Source organism: Herpailurus yagouaroundi, unplaced genomic scaffold (genome assembly GCF_014898765.1).
Source record: "Herpailurus yagouaroundi ecotype Mexico unplaced genomic scaffold, PumYag 140, whole genome shotgun sequence".
In the NCBI taxonomy this organism is placed as follows: Eukaryota; Metazoa; Chordata; class Mammalia; order Carnivora; family Felidae; genus Herpailurus; species Herpailurus yagouaroundi.
Genome location: NW_024412395.1, coordinates 23915888 through 23936201, shown reverse-complemented (window position 1 = coordinate 23936201; position 20314 = coordinate 23915888). Strand labels below are relative to the sequence as shown.

Here is a 20314-nt window from a genome sequence, read left to right as displayed (position 1 = left end):
CCATTGTCTCTGGAGTCTGGAATCAAATCACATCTCTACTACTTCTTCCTCTTCCTCTTCTTCTTTTTTAAATAGATTTACAGAAACAGTTAACCCATTAAATTAAATATACAATAGAATGTTTTTACTATATTCACAGAGTTGTGCCACTATTATGGCAATTTTAGAACATTTCATCACACTAGAGAGAAACCTTATAGCCCTCAGCCATCAGTCCTCCATCCCCCTTCCTTCCATCCTTTGACATCACATATCCATCTACTCTGTCTACATATTTGTCTATTGTGGACATTTCATATAACCAGAATCATGCAATATATATGGTCCTTTGAGTAGCTTTTTTACTTAGCACAATGTTTTTCAAGTTCATTAATGTTATATACAGTAGAGTAGGATAAAGGAATTGGATGTGACATGATAGAGGGAGGCAGATTGTAGTAGGGAACTCAAGATAAGTCCCTCATTTGAAAAAGTGATTTTGAGCTAATTCTTAAAAAAAATTGTTAATGTTTATTTTTTTTATTTTTTAGAGAAAGAGAGACAGAAGGCCAGTGAGGGAGGGGTAGAGACAGAGGGAGACACAGTATCCAAAGCATGCTCCACGCTCTGAGCTGTCAGCACAGAGCTCAACATGGGGCTTGAGCTTGTGAACCATGAGATCACGGTCTGAGCCGAAGTCAGATGGTTAACAGACTGAGCCACCCAGGTGCCCCTGAGCTAATTCTTGAACTGGTGAGCTAGTTGGCCGCGGGGGTATTTTGGGAAGGGTCTCAAGCTTAGAGAACAGCCTGTGTAAAGAACTTACATGGTTTTGTATATTTGAGATACAATCAAGAGAGTACTGTGGCCCGAATAGAGAGAGCATGAATATAGAGAATGGTAGGTGATAATTCCAGAGTGGTAACAAGGTCAGGTCGTATAAGACATTATAGACAATTTCAAGAACTTTGAAGGATCTTGAAAAAGATCAGATGTATAGATACATTCATATCTGGATGTAAAAAGGATGTTACTTTTCATTCACATTATCTTGTGTTACTGTTATTTTTTGTTTTGAGTTTTTGCTTCATTTAACAGACTTCTATTGAATAAACTGAATCTTAAATTAAGACACATTTCTACCATATGTTTCTTAATTTTAAAGATTATAGGCAATCACATGTAACAACTGTGGAAGACTTTTTGCAATGTGGAAAATAAGCAGCATTTTATAAGAATGTATTATTACTCAAGAAACTAATGACAGTGTTTACTTCAGAGGAAAAGGATGTGAGGTTGGGAGTTGGAGGTGGAAAAGAGTGTTTGCATGATTATTGCAATTGTTAAAAATAAGTTCAACACATTTTATATGTAAATTATGCTTCAGTGAAGTTGATTGAAAAGAAAACTATATGCATAGTAAGGAAGATGAGTATATGAATGTGTATATAGTCAATGCAGCCAGATCCTAGAGTAGTTTTAACAGCGTTTTTATTTTTTAAAAAAGTTATGACTTTTAGTTTGATGATATTACCACATATTTATGAAAATTCAAATATGTTTTTATTAACTCATCTTGCTACGATTATATATAATTTTATAAATATTTTCACATTTACTGAAGTGACCCTGGAGTAGACTGTAGCCACATGTGTAAAATTTAATAAATATATTAATAATATATTTTTTTAATTTTATATATTATAAATAATAATATAAATAAATAAAAGTATTTATGGAAACATTTTGAATATAACCTTTGATCACAAATCTTTCATCACTTTCTCAAGGTGAAATTTAACAAATGAGATTTGATTTTTTCTGTTTTTTTTTTTTTTTATTTGTTTTGGCTAGCAATCATGAGGATGTTTAGAACAGTATGTTCAAAAGAGATATAAACCCCCTCCTCCCACACACAGCAAACAAAAATCTTTGATTTCCAAAACTGTAAGTCAGTTGCAGTTATAGTGCTCAAGGGATAGGAGTTTCAGGACAGCCAGAGTCAATATAATGTGACTTGCTTAATTACAATCACTGCTTTTTAATTTTCCTTCAAAGTTAATAAATTGGCATAATAGCCTTTGTGACCCTTGGTAGAAATTCCCAGTTGTCATATGACCAAAAAATGAAATGGATCTCCAGGATTTTACCAAAGCAGACATTAATCTTATCTCTAAGCAGAGGTTTGATGATGTGATAATCTCCAAAATTGAAAAAGCATTAAGTTTACAAATGGAAATCTATTTTAAAAGTTTGTTTTTTGGGTTGATTCTTTATCATTTGTAACACTTTTGAAACTAGGAATAAGACTCAGGGTATTTTAAAATACTACCCTTACAAACCTAAGTGCTATCACATTCAATGGAAAATAATTATAGCAAACGTTTATGAAAAGCTTACTATGTAACCATGCTAAGTGTTTTATGAATATTATTTAACAGTTTCTAAAATTTTATGATACATACTAATTCCATTTTTGTTATTTTAAAGAAGAAAGAGACGCCTGGAGAAGTGAAATAACAAGTCCCAGGTTGCACAATATGACAAGGTGTGAAAATAGTCCACAATTTTCTGACTCCCGAGCCCAGGCTGATAATCCTAGGCTATATTTCCTTTTCTTTTTTTTTTTTTCTTTTTTTAATTTTTTTAATGTTCATTTATGTCTGAGAGAGAGACAGACAGAGCATGAGCTGGGGAGCGGCAGAGAGAGAGGGAGACACAGAATCCAAAACAGGTTCCAGGCTCTGAGCTGTTAGCACAGAGCCCGACACGGGGCTTGAAACTACAAACCAAACCATGAGATCATGACTTGAGCTGAAGTCAGATGCCTAACTGACTGAGCTATCCAGGTGCCCCTATATTTTCTTTCAAATGTAGTGTTAAATTAGTTTCTGTCCTTTGTCGGTAGTTTTATTCATAAATATACACGCTGGAGACACCTCTTTATGCATGCAAATAATCATCCTTTTGTACAGGACACTTTTTTAACTTCTTATAATGTAGCATCTAAAATACTATTTGATTTTTGTCAGATATTCAGTAAGTCCCAATTTGAAAAATTACAACTGGCATTTCAGTATACCTTTGACATATGAGGTTTTGATTTAATATACACTTCTTTGACTAGCTGTTCACTTTTTCTAGTAAAATATTAAAATGCCAGGAGAGTTGTATTTAGACAATGATCTAGAGAGTAACAGCACTGAAATATTTATCAAAGGCATGAATGTGATCCGGAGAAGATTATGCCTACAGTTCTTCAGTAAAACACAAATTTGGGTAATAACCATTTTACAAAGAAAAAAATTATATCTTTGGAGACACAACCAAATAAGGTATAAAGGTGAGTTCAAAGTTCATATAAAATATACCTTTAAAAAAAATAAGAAGCAAAAGAAAGAAACCCAAACACAAGAAGAAATGTTTTTTAATCATTCTTTTATTAACTGATTTGATAAATAAATACTCATTGGATGTTAAATATGTCCTATACTAAACACTTGAGTTACAAAAATAAAAACATACGATTGCTGATTTCAAGTATTTCAGTTCTGCCAGGGAGATGGGTAAAATATAAGCTCTTTAACGATACTCTCTGACAAGTGTTATAATGAATGTGTGTAAAAACTGCGTATGAAAAGGAGGGAGACATTTTGCTTTGGGCAGCAGGGAGAGGATTCTCAAGAAAGTCATTTCTCAGTGGGTCTCACAGCAGACGTTTTTAGAAGGAATTCAAAACAGAAAGAACTTACTGAAAAATATATTTAGGTTTTTTTCCTTAAGTTTACTTTTTATTAACACAATCAGCCTATGAATCTCAAACTATCTAAATACATCCAAATTAAAAATATTGCAATCATTTATGAAGGCACGGCAGTCAAAACATGAACAACTTGCTCAAATTTCATTTAGGAATGACTATAACACTTCAGGAATATCTTATTTTTCTCTGTGTGGCCTTAGGAAATATCTTATCCTTTGTCTTTCCTTAGAAACAGAGCCAAGTTGAGTCATTGATATTTGTTATCCCAGTTTATAGATTTGGGGACTGAATTGCAAGAAACAAAATAGCTTATTTGGGGAAAACTAAAGAGTCTCAGAATAGTGAGAATAGTCTCACTTCTACTACCGCTCTCAGTCAGATCTGGAGATTTTTCCCCCACTTTCTTCCCCTTGTTCTCTGCCACTAGCGGGCTTTCTTGTGGTCAACTGACTTTGTTGTCCTCAGAAACAGTATAAAATGAAAATATTTCATTCTCTACTCTTCTTTTATGATGGTTTGCCTCTCTAACTAAAGCTGGCAACCCGTCTCACACAATAAGTGGTCTGTTAGATGATTGCTGTGCATGTTGTTCTTTCCAGATTTGATTGGACACTAATGACATTTTGATACTTCATATTCTTCAAACTCAAGTTAAATATAGTCATCTGTTCTTAAATTAAATATTTCTCAGTTTTGAGTTGCTGATTTACACATTGCCATTCTCTCTAAAGCTAAAGCAACCACAGTTGTTTCTTTGCAACCTGTAACACTTTGTCATCCCTGACCATGGTAGGGGCCAAGTTGTCATTTCTCATAATAATCATTTACCATCCTGTCAGTGAGGCAATCACCTGAGGTGTTTGGGAAGCCTCCTGTTTCCTTGGCTTTTTAATTGTTTGGTTTAACATTTAGCATCTGGGTGTTGGAAATATGTTGTCTAGTTTATAAAACTGAATGTTTTTGTATTCTTTTATTGTTTCTAGTGCTTCCAGTAAGGCACCAGAGAAGTTTCAGGATGGAAAATCAGATGATTAGTGATTAAATTCCTGACACAAAATTTCAAGTCTAAGTGGCATTACCAATTTAATTGTCTATCTAGGAGGACACATGTGAGGTTAATATACACTGTGTCAAGAAATGCATTTTCTGAATGAACATGAATTCTCATTTTGAAACATGAGCCTATTTATAGGTTCAAAGTGAAAGTGCTTCAAAATTATGCCATAATGGTACATTACCATATAACATGGTAAAGTGCAATTTATGATGACAAAGCTTCTGCACTGTAAATAAAGATGCTGATTAGGCTTGCAAGGTGCAGTATTTGTGAACTTTTAATAAGAATGTTTTAACACGGAGACAAGAAAGTATAATTTAGTGGATTTCACTTCTCTGTTCCACATGGAACTCTAACCAGTGAAATGAGATGTCTGGAGTCAGCTCAATTCTCAGTAGAACCTATTGTACCTTATTAAAGCAACATACATAATTATAGACTGAGTTTAAGTTGCTTTTTTCCTCTTTCTCTGTGTCAGCAGAAGTAGAGAAGTAAGCTACTAGACTCAGTCAGTGTTAAAATTCATAGAAGTTACTGTATATACCAAATAGACTTTTGGTAACAATATAGAAGAACTTTTATTGTCATAGGACTAGCTACTTGTTAGCCATCAAAAAAAAAAAAAAAGACTAATTTTATTTATGTCTAACTATTAAAATTTTGTTTTCATTCTTACTGATTCATCAAAGTGTGTATTTTGTTCATGCAAAATATGATACTGGATAGAAAAGGGAATCAAAGAAATTACTTTAGTTCCTAACCTGAAGGAGCCTAGATAAAATAATGCAGTACATATACATATGCTAATATTAAAGAAGAATTTCTCTAGTTACTTAAAGTAAGGCAAATTTAAAAAAAAAATTAAAATCAGATCTAAGTTGATCTTGCCCTGAATATTTGAATATCTGGATCTGAATCTATTTGGATCTGAAATGGCATCAAATCACTTAGTACATCTATGACCTAGGGTTGATTATATAACCTTTCAAGCTTCAGTCCTCATCAGTGAAATGTGGAATGAAGTGGTATTTACTCTATCAGTTGCTATGAAGATTAAAGTTAGGTTTTATACGTGTAATATATACACTTCCTGCACATTGTAAGCATTTGTGAAATGTTAGCTTTTATTGTTTACAACAACAACAAAAAAATAGTAAAAGGACGAACTAATGAATGAGTGGATGAGTGAATAGATGAATGAATAAAAACTCTCATGAATTTTGACAAAAATAAATTAGGAAGTCCTTCATTTGCAAATACTGCTCTACTCTGCATCTTTTTTACCTTTCTTAAGTAAAACATCAAAACTGTTATCATTTGTCTGGACAAATACAGCTGATCTTAATTGGTCTCTCTGCAGCTCTTTTGTTTTTATGTAATCTAATCTCTACACCAGTAATCTTTAAATAATCTATAAAACTACAAACCGAAAATGATATTAATGTGCTTCAAAACCTGCATGACATACTATAACGTGCACAACAAAACTCAGATTCACAGCCTTGATCTACCCTATACATTGCCCTTCTTGCCTCTTCATGGGATCCTCTTGTCATGTCTGAGCTGCTTAACCTTTGTTGATTTTCTCTTTCCCCTTCCGCTTGGCTTCTACACCTTGTATTCCCTCTGCCCAGAGCCCTTCTTTCTCTTTTTCTCTTTTCCTGTCCTATTGACTCTTCATCATTCCCTTTCTCAGGAAAATCTTCCCAGATCGCACATTAGAGTAGCTATCATTTCATGTTCTCATAACAAACAATCTTTCCTTCATCATTTTGCTTTTTAATATATATATATATGTATATATATATACATATATATGTATATATATACATATATGTGTGTATATATATACATATATATATATATTTGTTGAAATTTAAAGTAGATATAAATCTTAAAGCTTGGCTTTTCTAAAATGAAGGGATGAATCAGTTCAGACTGCTATAACAAAATACCATAGACTGGGCGGCTTAATCCACAGGTATTTATTTCTTAGAGTTCTAGAGGCTGAGAAACAAAATTAACATATCCATGACCTCTACAAATTTCTTCATTTCCTTTTTTAATCTCTTTCTTTCCATCCCTCCCCTGCCTCACTCTGTCCATGGGAAACACTTGTTTTGTTTTGTTTTGTTTTGTTTTTTTGTCACCATAGATTACTTTGAAATTTTTAGAGTATATGAGTGATATCTTTATTTCTGGCTGCTTTCACTCGGCATAATTATTCTGAAATCAACCCACATTGTTACATGCATCTAGTTCATCTTGTGTTTTGTTTTTTTTTTTCCTCAGTAGCATTACATGTGTTAAGGAAAACATATATCCATGACACTTGTTAAAACATCAATGAAGGTTTTTTTCAGGACTGTCACACAAGATATAAGGGAGTATTGCAATGGAATTTTGTATTGGAAAGAGCAATAATTGTAATGGAAATAATTGTAATGGAAAGAGATGGTAAAAGCTTCCTGAAGGAAAACCTGGGTCCTATAGTTCTTTATGTTCCTTATATAGTTCTGAGAGCTTGATGAGTGTTCACTGGATGTCTGATGATTCTTAAAAAAGATAAATGTTTATTAGTAAACAGAATCTCATATTTTTGGCTTGGTGATTTTGTTGTATAATATTGAAAACATGCAACTGTTTATATGAACTGAATGATTAGTAAATAGAAATATACTTAAAATATTAAACAAATACATTGTAAAAGCTAAGAATGATTAAAACATTTAAAATAAACTGTTAAGAATTTTATAAAAATACATTCAGTAAAATGCATTTTTATCTGATTTTCATTGACTAAAGCTATCTACTCTTAATTTTTAAATTTTTTTTGAAGTAAAAGTGGATGTAGTTATAGGAATGCCTATATCTTCATTTAAAAAACATATTTAAATTTATTTCAGGTGATTGTCAAATCTGGGCCAGGAACTTTCCTCAGTTTGGCTGTTTATGACAATTATATCTTCTGGTCAGACTGGGGAAGAAGAGCTATTCTGCGTTCCAACAAGTATACAGGAGGAGATACAAAAATTCTTCGTTCTGATATTCCACACCAACCAATGGGAATCATAGCCGTTGCCAATGACACTAATAGCTGTAAGTTACACTAGACACTAAATGTATTTCTTATTATATAATCTCTTGAAAAATCATCTATGTGTTCTAGTAATACTTGGTTGAATTTTGTTTTCTTAGAGTTCCTGGGATAGTGTTCAGGATTTGACCGTGCAGTACAATAAAATCATCTGAAAGGTTTAAGATACCTTCTGTAGTTCTGAATTTATCACCAGAGGAACAATTCCTTTTTAATTACTTGTTTCTGGAATTTTATTCTCTCTCACTGCCTATCTTTGAACATTCAAATCAAATTGTTTCCTTGAAAATAATACTTCTTAATAAATAAGCTTTACATCTGGGCTTAAAAGTTCTTTAATCACTGGAACACCTACAAAAATTGCAGCTTGAAGTGTCAATGTGGTTTTTAATGATTCTAGTTCATGTGATGCCGTGGCTTCCTTGACAAATGTTGTAGAAGATGTAGTGATTTATGTTACATGTTTTTCAAAAGTTCTTATTGCTTGTGATGTTTGGATTTTCAAAAGTCCTGAATCTTTCTTATTTTTATCTTTGAGAGATGGGTGCAGTCTAACAGTTTACTATTAATCTCTATCTAACAGAATAGAAATTCAATATAAAATGTTACCAATAAAGCTTCTTTATTGCAGGTGAACTTTCTCCATGTTCATTATTAAACGGAGGTTGCCATGACCTGTGCCTTTTAACTCCTAATGGGAGAGTGAATTGTTCCTGCAGGGGGGATCGCATATTGCTAGATGACAACAGATGTGTGAGTAAGTAAAGAGTATTGAAATGTGATATGACATAACTTCTCAAAAACACACACAGACATATTGAAATTGTTTCAGTATTAATGAAGTTGTACTTTCCTCCAAAATTAAAGGCCCAGTTGGCATATCCTCTATCCTAAAAAGAACTCGATTCACCATTCTACTTAATTGTAACACCATATGATAGATAATGATAATCCAAACAGCAGCAAATGGTGTGTTCCCCCCATTGTGGGCTGGAAGGTGTTGGATTAGAGAAATAACCTGCGTACATAATCATCTGCAAACTTGTGGTTACGACTTTGAAAATGAAGTCAATAGCAAAATTAATAAAGCTGAAACAAACCAGTATATAGGCAGTAGATCAGAAGCCTTGTAGTGAAACTACTCACAGTCCGTCACAGTATGTAAATGAGAGAGAATGGCTCATGCAGCTTATTTGTAATCATTTCCAAACGGTTAATTAAGAATGTAACATTGCAGCCTTGCGTGATGTTTATACCTCCCAAAAGGCATTGCAATCTTTAATTAGTACCATTACAGTATACACTTATTAACAGCTAAGTTTTCAAACTGTTTCCAAAATAAATAAGGTTCAAGTGTTCCAATACTGCCATGAGAAATTAGCCAGCGACATAAAGAATGTTAATTCAACTTTAACATTAAGACTGTTGTGTATAACAAAGACAAAAGATAAACATTTTGCTGGAAATTGGTGAACTCACTCTCAGGATGTGGTGATTGTTTGCTTTTTTTTTTTTTTTTCTCTCATCATCTATTTCTACATCTTCTACCTTTTCATCTTAGAAAACCAGTGGAGCTGGATATGCTCCATTGCATCAGATGGTATAAGTAGGTTTCATCTTTGTATTTGGTCCTTATTTACCAGGAGGATCTTCTCTTTTCTCTGCCATGTACTTTAATACAAGCACTTTCACATCGTTTTCTTTACCTTGAAAACTATCGCACCTCATACAAGAACACAGATATACCTTTTCACTTTGCACCCTGATACCACAACCCAAAGGGCACCTTTTAGCCAAAGAAGTAAAAGACTTTCATTTAAGACTGTGCCAAAGCAAACGAGGGAATGATGCAGTTGGTCAGTGAACTTTAAATGAAGACAATTTTAATAATTCGGGCCACAGATTCCTGTATTTCTTAGTAACCCAACAATTCCTTGAATTGTTCAGGCAATTGCTTAAACTCTCTTTCAGTTTGCTTTTGTGGTTTCAGCTGTAATGGTCTGGATCTGATGCCATCTGTAAGCCTGGAGTGTTAGCCATGCATTAGAATCATTCATGTTTCTTTCACAGGTCAATACAGGCCAGTAGAAAAGCAATGCCTTTAGTCAAAACAGCAAGGCTTATTTGTATACAGTGGATGCCTGTGCTCGCTGCAAAATAGATTAGATACATCTGTCCCTACTAAGCCACCTGCTTCTCTCCATTGATGAGAGGGAATGAATCAGAAAGAAAACTGTCTTTTAAACAAGCACAGTTGTATTCACATGCAACTATAGAGTGATGTTGGATTCCTCAGAGCCGACAGACCTTTATAGAAGCATCCTGTATCCATGGTGCATTCATATTGAAATCCTGTGGTCCAGCAGAGAGATTGGAAAGTAACTTCTTGTCAAATCCATCTTTGGGAAATGAGGATATTTCTGGCATATCTATGTCCACGTCTGAATTAGTTTACCCAGAGCAGTTCATGAATGTTAATGGCAGTGTTGAAGGGGTGAAAGGCCATTTACTAACACCTCCCTCGGGGTATGGGAGGGAAAACCATGTGTTGGCATAATTCTTGACAGAAAGATTAGGCAGTTCCATTTTATACAACATTCCTAACCTTATCAACACCCGCAACAGAAATAAGAATAGCAAATATAATTAAAGTAATTACCTTGTAAGAGAATTAGAGGACAGATGAACCACATTTTTGTTTCTGCAAAGAAGCATAAAACACTCAATACTATTTCATATGAACATACCTAAGCAAGAATTGTGCTTATATAAGATTTGATTTTACCTAATAAAAACATTTTTTGTTGTGAATATTTTTCCCCCTCAAAGGCATAATGATTATAAAAATAAAATTTGCATTTTCAATCATAACAGTTTGTTTTCACTGGAAGTGGGAAGTTAAATAGGATGTGTTGAAAGTAGAATAAGTTGGGAATGTCAATAGACTCTCAGTAAGTGAATTTTGTTCAGCTCATGCTCTGTTGTGATCATGTGCAGTAATGTCAGCACCCTTCTTAATACTTGTTCCTTTATTTTTTGAAATGTTTATTTATTTTTGAGAGAAATAGCGTGAGTGGGGGATAGGCAAAGAGATAGGACAGAGCATCCGAACCAAGCTCTGTGCTGACAGCAGTGCGGAGCTCACGCTCATTAACCATGAGATCATGACCCGAGCCAAAGTCAGACACTTAACCGAGCCACCCCGACGCTCCAGGTCTTCTTTCTTTAAAGTTAATGATATCTTAGATTTTTTAATTCTTTGTTACTTTCTCTAAGATGACTTTCCACCTTAGCTAATGACCACTGAAATTTAGACTGCACCAAGAAAACAAAATATTTTTAAAATATGAAAAAAAATTACCGACGAAAGGGTTCAATTAAAAGTCATAGGTAGGTAGATTGATAATCTGTGAAAATGAGATAATTTCTAGAAATAATAAAGAAAACACTGCAAACTTCAAGTAGTAATAGTGGCTGGAATATTTCTGAAGTATAGCTTTAAAAAGAAATTGGTAGTAAATTATAAAATTAAGCTCTGTTTTCTGCATTAGTGGAGATAAATGAATTCCAGTTACCTCCAACATAATTAACATGACTAGATTTTGCTGTACAATTATTCAACAAGCAATGGAGTGAGTACAAGGAAGCAAACAACACAAGGGATGCAACCAAAACATTAGATTCCAAGTGTTTGCTGGCAAATCTATTATTTAAGAATAAAAATAAGTCCACTTTCCCCAGGAAAGCTCTTTCTACAACAGGGGTTACACACTGGTGTTCCAGGAATGAAACAATGAAACCTAGCTGTAGAAAGATGTTTTTGGTTTTTGTTTGCTCATACTTTGTTGCTGTGGGTCTTTGCTCACAGATTGGGCAAGCCACATAAAAACTCAGGCTTTTATTTATTTATTTATTTATTTTAATTTTTTTATTTTTTAAGTTTATTTATTCTTGAGAGATAGAGACAGAGCATGAACAGGGGAGGAAAAGAAAAGAAGGGGGAGACACAGAATTCAGAATTTGAAGCAGGCTCCAGGCTCTGAGCTGTCAGCACAGAACCCGACACAGGGCTCAAACCTACAAACCACAAGATCATGACCTGAGCCGAAGCCAGACGCTTAACCAACTGAGCCACCCAGGCGCCCCAGAAACTCTGGCTTTTAATTTCTTAGTAAAATCTTAAGATTTAGAAGTGAGACAATATGGTGGTGGTCACTTGGAGCCCATAAATTCTGGTTCACATGCTTTTCAGTTTATCAGGCTCTTCTACCAGTTTAATCCATGGTTTCCTGTGCATTTCAAGGAGCAGGTGCTGGCCGTGTGTATCAGTTCTGCTCCCTGGTACCTCCCACAATGCACAGAACAAGAGTCTGAGGAGAATCTTTTTAGCAGTTTCAGTACATCTGAATGACAAAAGCTGCTAAAAGGTAGTTGGAGAGGAATATAGGTTGGAGGTAGATTTAAATGAGATGAATCAAGTCAAGCATTAACAAAACAAAACAAAACAAAACAAAACAAAAAAAAACACTGTCCCTGAAACTGTGGTAATATTGAGTGTCAACTACACTCAAGTGTAAATAAATAAACAAACAAACAAGAGAAGTCTATGTCTGGAAAATGTCAATGTATGAAGAGTATATAATAGGTTCCAATAAGAAAACACACACACTCACACACACACACACACACTCTCAATATGTACAGAGCCCATTTAACTGGTTCTTTTTTTTTTACAATTTCTTTTTAAGGTGGACTGTTAAGCAATATGCACAAATATAGTTACCCAAATTTAAGCCCATCCTTCTTTCCATACATATATAGTCACAAAATAATTAGCAAAATATACAAATAGGTATAAAAGAAAAATGAAGTGAGGCGAGTCCCAAAAGTTTTAGAAAGGGAAGGTAAAAACAGCAAACATTATGTTTGTTATTGAGTAAAAACCTTGACTTTTTCCCTTTCAGCAAAAAATTCCTCTTGCAACATGTATTCAGAATTTGAGTGTGGAAATGGAGAGTGTATCGACTACCAGCTCACCTGTGATGGCATTCCTCACTGTAAGGATAAGTCAGATGAGAAACTACTCTACTGTGGTAAGTGTCCCATGTATGATGTCCTTGTTTCAGAGAGCAGTTTGTAATTATTTTTCTAGTTTTTGGTTTGATTATCTCCATTTAGTTCATAGGTATGATTTCCTGAATGTCTGTAATAATATGCAGGTCTAAGGCATAGATTTGGCTTTGTTCTTGTTCAAACGGGGCTCCTTATTCCTATTCGGTACTCACGATACTCCGTGAAGAATTTCCCCATGGCTTTCTGTCTACAAAGTACAAATTTAAGAGCCTTTCTTTTTAGCTGTCTAGTTATTCATCATGTAGGAGTAAGTTTTAGGGTTACATTTCTAAAGTGTAAGTCAGAAATATTAGTTATTGGTAGATATTGTAAGTTTATTCTGCAGTAAAGTTTCACCATCAGTCAGCACATTGTTGAGTTGATATCAAAGTGTCATCCTTATTTTTGCCTCCTGGATTGGCCCAGGGCTAGTGTCTTTGGGTACAAGGGCTTATTGCCTTAGCTAGCCTCCCCATCAAGCAGGGAGTTCTTCCAGGTGTACCTCTATAGGTGACACCAAGTGATGGTCAACCTTTTGTTCTCTCTTGAGGGTAGAGATTGGCTTTTTGAGCCCAGCAAGCAACTGATGTTTACCTTCATCACAATATTTTTCCTGGAAATTTGTGTATGTGTAATCATTAATAGTTATTGTAGCATTGTTCCAGCTTATTTCCAAAATGGTTTATTTTCGCACTGCAGTATGAGTGTTGATATTGTATGCTTTGTAAAATTCAGGAATATATATCTGGAATTTGGTTTCTACTTTTCTCCTTTGTTCTATCACCTGGATAATAATTACACCTAAATGATCAAAGAGTGGTTAAAATAAGAGGAAGATAGAGTTTGGGCAATTCACAGGCAGTTCTCTCTTTTATGTTGCAGAATCACACTCTCCGTTAAAATGATAGTCAGATGTAATTTGTCCATGATTGATCTATAACTGAAATCTTAGTGAATTTACCTCAACTGGCATATTCACTTGAATGAATGGTTATATTCTATACACTATGAAAATATTAAACTGTATAAAAATATAATAATCAGCTTGCAATTTGTATTTATTATGAATTGTCTTGAGAATATATTTCACATTATTTTTATCTCCTAAAAATATTTGTGTGAGCAGTGGTTGGCAAACTTTATCTGGAAAGGGTTAGTTAGTTAAGTAATATAGGGTTTGTGGGCCAAAAGTGCTCTCTGTGAATTATCCTTTATTTAAAAAACTTTTTTTAAACTTTTTAAAAATATAAACACCATTCTTAGAGCCAGAGCTATACAAAAACAGGCTCACAGGCTGCATTTGGCCTGTGGGATACCCCCGTAGATGTAGATTTTAGGCTTTGGAGTTACACCTGAGGTTGCATTTATGTTCCTAAACCTACTAGTGTAAGACTAGTAGGAGCAAGGGTACTTCTCTGTATTTTTATTTCTCACTACAAGACAAACCTAGTTTGAATGTTGATTCAGAACACTAAATAAACAAAAGTATATTTACATTTGCTCAATGTAGAGCCTGGCACAAAATTAGTGTTCAGTCAATGGCAGTTATTATTATTGTAAGTGGTACCTTCTGCCCCAAATCAGAAAATACAGGAGACCCTCTTTTTTTTTTTTTTAATTTTTTAAAGGTTTATTCATTTGTCAGAGACAGAGAGAGGCAGAGCATGAGGGGGGAGGGCCAGAGAGAGAGAGGGAGACACAGAATCTGAAGCAGGCTCCAGGCTCTGAGCTGTCAGCACAGAGCCCAACACAGGGCTCAAACTCACAGACCTTGAGGTCATGACCTGAACTGAAGTCGGACACTTAACCGACTGAGACACCCAGGTGCCCCAGGAAACTCTCTTTAAGGTAAATACATTTAGAAAGCAATTATTATTATTCTTAGAAAATTTGGTAGACATTTTTCAATGTTTTTTTAAGTTTATTTATTTTTAGAGAGAGAGAGAGAGCATGTGCACGCACACAAGTCGGGGAGGGGCTGAGAAAGACGGGGAGAGAGAATCCCAAGCAGGCTCCACACTATCAGCACAGAGCTCCATGCGGGGCTTGAACTCACTAACTGTGAGATCACGACCTAAGCCGAAATCAAGAGTCAGATGTTTAACCGACTGAGCCACTCAGATAATTTTTAAGGGAATTTATGGATATTTAGGTAACTCTCTGATTCACTGATTCAGGGATACATGTTTTGCCACTTTTTTTTCTTGTTATAAAATCCTTACAGCATGCAGAAGAGATAGGAGATAGGTATTGAGAGTGTCTTTATGACTTTTGAGGTAAAGACTGATTTCTCGAGAAAGTTTAGTATGTTTATTTCCATGCTAGTGGACACAAATATAGGAAGCAATAATGTGAGTATAATTTGAAGAGGTCTCCAAGTATGAACACTGAAGTTAAAATACTTAGTCAAAAAGGTCTTTACTGAATATACCACTTGATAACGCATGAATATGCAAAGCTCTAATCTAGAGCTTTGATCCTGCACAGCACTTGTTTCATAGATACATGATCCAGTTGTTATGAATGAGATCTCATCAGTAATTTTCTTTGTTTTAAAAATATCTCTGTAAGACATCCAGTTCTGTTTCTATTTTCATTTATAAGAAAACAGAAGCTGTCGACGAGGTTTCAAGCCCTGCTACAATCGTCGTTGCATTACGCATGGCAAGTTATGTGATGGTGAAAATGACTGTGGGGACAACTCTGATGAATTAGACTGTAAAGGTAAATATGTGCTGCTTCAGCCTAGGAATGTTATGATGCTGTTTCCTGAAATTTTCCACAGTGTGTCCCTGACAGCACAGTGGTTTCACCCTTTTGGTATATAGCACCTGCTAACATATACGGACCACATTTTAGTAGATGCTGTTGGAGGGGAGTCATTAGAATTCATTGAAAATTATGACTGTATTCTCTATTCTGATTTTTATCCCTTCACTCACTTCAAAACTCGTGTCATTTCTTACATCTTCAGTTCTACCTCCTTGTTTATTGGACATTTCTACAAGAATGTGTAATACTGAATGTACTGCTCCAAAAATGCTCTCCTTCATTTCTCAATTCTCTGTTTTTCACATGAGTGTGTTTCATCATTTTCCTAACAACCAGACAGGAACTTGGATTCCTCTTTCCTCCATACTTTATCACCCATGTGCCCATGCATCAATAAATCATCCAATTCTTTGAAATATCTTCCCTTTAAATCTACCTTGAGCCTGGATTAACATAGTGTTCCTTATGTATGTATGTATGTATTTAATATTGAGAGAGAGGGAGAGGGGGAGAGGGAGAGACAATCCCAAGCAGTCTCTACATTGAGTATAGATATATCCCATGACCCTGGGATCTTTACCTGAGCTGAAACAAAGAGTCAGAAACTCAATTGACTGAGCCACCCAGACACCCCAACACAGCAGTCCTTTAACTTGTCTCCCTGCCTATACTCTTTCCAGTTAATGCAAATGTTGTTAATCATGCTATAATGTTTTATTGAACTTGTCCTTACAGTGATTCCTGGGACAGATCAGCAAAATAGACTACCTGGGACAAAATCTTAGCCCCAATCCCAATACTGACTCTGTCTTTGGATAAAATACTTAACCAATCTGTGCCTTAGTTTCCCAAGCTATAAGAAAAGAGGCAATAATTAAATGAGTATATTAAAAACTCAGAACAGAACTTGGCATATAGTAAATGCTATATAAGGATTCACCTTGTATTTTTAATCATAGACATGATAAAGAATCACAAATGGAGTCCTGGTGTTTACAGAATAAACAACAAATGTTTGAGTCTGACATTTAAGGCCTCCTAAAATCTGGACCCAAAAGAATTTTCTAAACCAATTTTCCTTTAAAAATCTTCATTCACTGAACACATTTCATTGTTTACAATGCATTAAGGATGAAGACATAAAATTAATAAGTCATCTGCCTGTTCTTAAGGAGTTCAAACTGCAAGTGAAAGATAGTAATTTACAGATGAAGATTTATATCAAGTACTATAATTGCACATATAAGAATACCAAGTTTTTATTGGGGGAGTGGGTTGGAATAAGGTATAAATAAGGTGGAATGATCAAAGTAGAAGGTAATTCCAAGTAGGGAGACTAATATTGAAAGCTGCAAATAATTTGATATGGTCAGAGCATGATAGCATACTGGCAAGTGGTTTAGAAAAAATGAGACAAATTAGAGGAAGGAGCCATGACTTGAAGATGTATTTTGACCCATTTTAAGGAACATAAACTTCACCTCATAGTCACCAGAAAGTCAGTGAAGGTTTAAAGGAAGCCCAGTATAATCAAATTTATATTTTAAAAAAAAGAGGGAAAAAAAAAACACTTTGATTGTGAAAATGAAAACTATAATACTGACGTCAGAAAGATAAAACAGGAGGCTATCACAGCAGCCAAATATGAGAATAAAGAGGAGAGAGACAGATACAACAAATTTTAAAAGGTTTCTCTCGGGTAGTAATCCCAGAGAAAGCATAGGAAAGAATAGATGAGTTTTGTGAGCTTTTTTTTTTTGTTTTTGTTTTTAAATTATTATTTGTGTTTCATTATTTTTTAAATTTATTTTTATAGGTCTTTTGTTCACGTGGGATAGGAATAAGATAATATTTGCATTCTGTGAGGGGAGCACCTGTAGACATTCAGATGGAACTGTTCCAAAGACATTTAGATAGATGTAGAGCTGGGGCTCCAGTAGTATATTTAGAAGAGAAGTGTTTATTTTGAACTCATTACAGAGAGAAAGCTCAGAGGATGTATGGAGTAATAGTTGTAGGGGAGTACATCAGAATTGCCTATTGAAATAAAAAAAAACTAAATATACTAATAACATAAGAAAGGAGAATCAGATCACAAGACTAATAGAAAGATCTTCATAAGAAATTGTTATTATTTTTTAAGAAGGGAGAATCAGTTAGCATCGTAAAGGGTTATGGGGAAGGCAAGAAGTCAGGCATAGACTAGAGGGTCATTGAACTTGGCAAATAGGAGATAATTTCTTGGTAACCTTCGTTGAGAGTCAGTTCAGTGGTAAAGAACAATTGTAAAGAACAGCCAAATTTCATTGGGTTGGAGCAGAAAATGTATGGTGAAGGAGTAAATACAGTGAAGAATACTATTTTTAGAAAAGACTGATGGTTGGGGTGCCTGGGTGGCTCAGTCAGTTAAGCATTCAATTCTTGATTTCGGCCCAGATCATTATCTCACGGTTGGTGAGTTCAAGTCTCATGTGAGGCTCTGCGCTGACAGGTCTGAGCCTTCTTCAGATTCTCCATCTCTCTCTCTCTCTGCACCTCCCCTGCTCTTGTTTTCTCTCTCTCTCAAAAATAAATAGACATTTTTTTTAAAAGAAAAGATTGATGGTAAAGGAAAGATGTGAAGTCCAGTTGCTATGAAAAGGTGATGCAAAGTTGTGGAAGAGGACAGAATGTGCACAAATAATCTGTCACTAGAAAAGGGTTAAGAAGTTACTCTGCCATCTTAGACCATAAGACTTTGGCCAAACACTTGAGTAGCTTACTATTTAAGGTTGACCCTGTAACTTAGGAAGACCCAAATACTTTTGCAGACTAAATCAACTGTTATTTCAGACTGCATATAAAATATTAAAAAATGATAAAGTATAGTAAGATACTGGGATAAGTGTAGGGAAATGGATAAGTGTTTGGAAGAAAGGAGGAAACCAAACTATAAGTAGACCAAAAAAAAAGTATGTTTTATTATTTATTTGCAAGCAGGAAGGGAGAATATAATAAAGACTTTAAGCTAGGATAAAGATAAAAATATCAAGATAGAATGTGAAGGAATTGAACAATAGATACGAAAAGTAGATTTTACAACAAAATTCATAAAAGGAACTGTGGGAAGTTAATAACTTACTGTGGATTTTCTTGAAAAATGAAAAAAAAAACATTTTTTCAAAGGTGGTAAACAAATTAGTCCATGAGTTGAAGTTTATGAAACAGAGTACCTAGTACATGGTAGGTGTATATCAAATTCTTACGTTGCTGGGGGAGCAGTAAGTCTTCCAAAAAATATAGATAGATTTTATTGTGCCTAATGTTATCATTACCAGCTGCTGAATAACAATAAAAATAACTCACAATGTTATTTCCCCTTTCTTAGACTAAACTTTTGATTTCTGTGTTATAACTATCTCAGTCTTGTACTTGGACAAGAACTACTGCATTTATGAATCAAGTTTCAGTCAAGACTTTTCTTTTGTGATAATAATAATGTAAAAATCATAACTATTGGATATCTTAAAAACAACAACTAAAACATATGCCTTGAAATTCTTCCTGTTTAATATAGGATGCTTGAAACTAAGAGCGCTCATGAAAACTCATATACTTTATTACTAGCTAGAAATTAATAGATTTAAGTAAGTGAACTAGCTCCTTTAGGATAAACAAATGGGTACCTTTTTAGATGAGATTATTTATTACAGTTACATCTGTGGACTTGATTTTTCCCTAATATTAATTTTATTCACATAGTGTCCTTGTAGGGCACATTTCACATCCTAGGGAAAGACTTTCTGGGTCTATATCCCATAAGCCAATTTATCTTATAAGTCAGTAATTCAGATGCATAGCCATCCAGCAAATGGGACCTTATCGTACCTAAAAGATAATGAAATTTGAAAAGGAACATGTAAGGGCTCAGGGACAATGGAAAAGGAGTTCTCTCTCCAAGTGTTTTCTTCCAGATACACCTTCTCTGTTTCTATAGTCAGTGCAACATGTGGATGCAGTGCTTTGTTATATATATACATGTGCACACGTGGGCACTCACACCTGCGTGCATGCATGCACACACACACTTGTGCTACCTATTACTTTTTTTAAATTTTTAATGTTTTTTTATTTATTTTTGAGAAACAGAGAGAGTGCAAGCCAGGGGGAGGGGGACAGAGAAAGGGAGACACAGAATCCAAAGCAGGCTCCAGGCTCTGAGCTGTCAGCACAGAGCACAACATGGGGCTCGAACCTGCCAACGGTAAGATCATGACCTGAGCTGAAGTCGGATGTTTAACCAACTGAGCTACCCAGGTGCCTCCAGTACTTTTTAACATAAATAAAGCAAGACATGAAAAATATAAATTAGTACAATAAAAAGTCAATATACACAGAGACAGTTTGATAGGCTATGGAGAGAGGCTACGGTGCAATCATCTGTAAATTATTTGAAGTATTTTACACTTTTTTTCTTTGGTTTAGATCTTAATAGTAATTAATCTTTCTTTTCTTTCTTTCTTTCTTTCTTTCTTTCTTTCTTTCTTTCTTTCTT

General features: G+C 34.6%; 1 protein-coding gene across 4 annotated transcripts in view; it reads left to right on the top strand.

The window, feature by feature from the left end:
* Nucleotides 1-20314, top strand: part of LRP1B (LDL receptor related protein 1B) — a 1898953-nt gene that overhangs the window by 1586614 nt on the left and 292025 nt on the right. For all 4 annotated transcript variants that reach the window (XM_040474969.1, XM_040474970.1, XM_040474968.1 and 1 more), the window contains exons 44-47: nt 7706-7898; nt 8528-8653; nt 12861-12989; nt 15613-15732. In XM_040474969.1, the coding sequence (XP_040330903.1) occupies nt 7706-7898; nt 8528-8653; nt 12861-12989; nt 15613-15732 (568 nt within the window). The remainder of the gene's footprint in view (nt 1-7705; nt 7899-8527; nt 8654-12860; nt 12990-15612; nt 15733-20314) is intronic.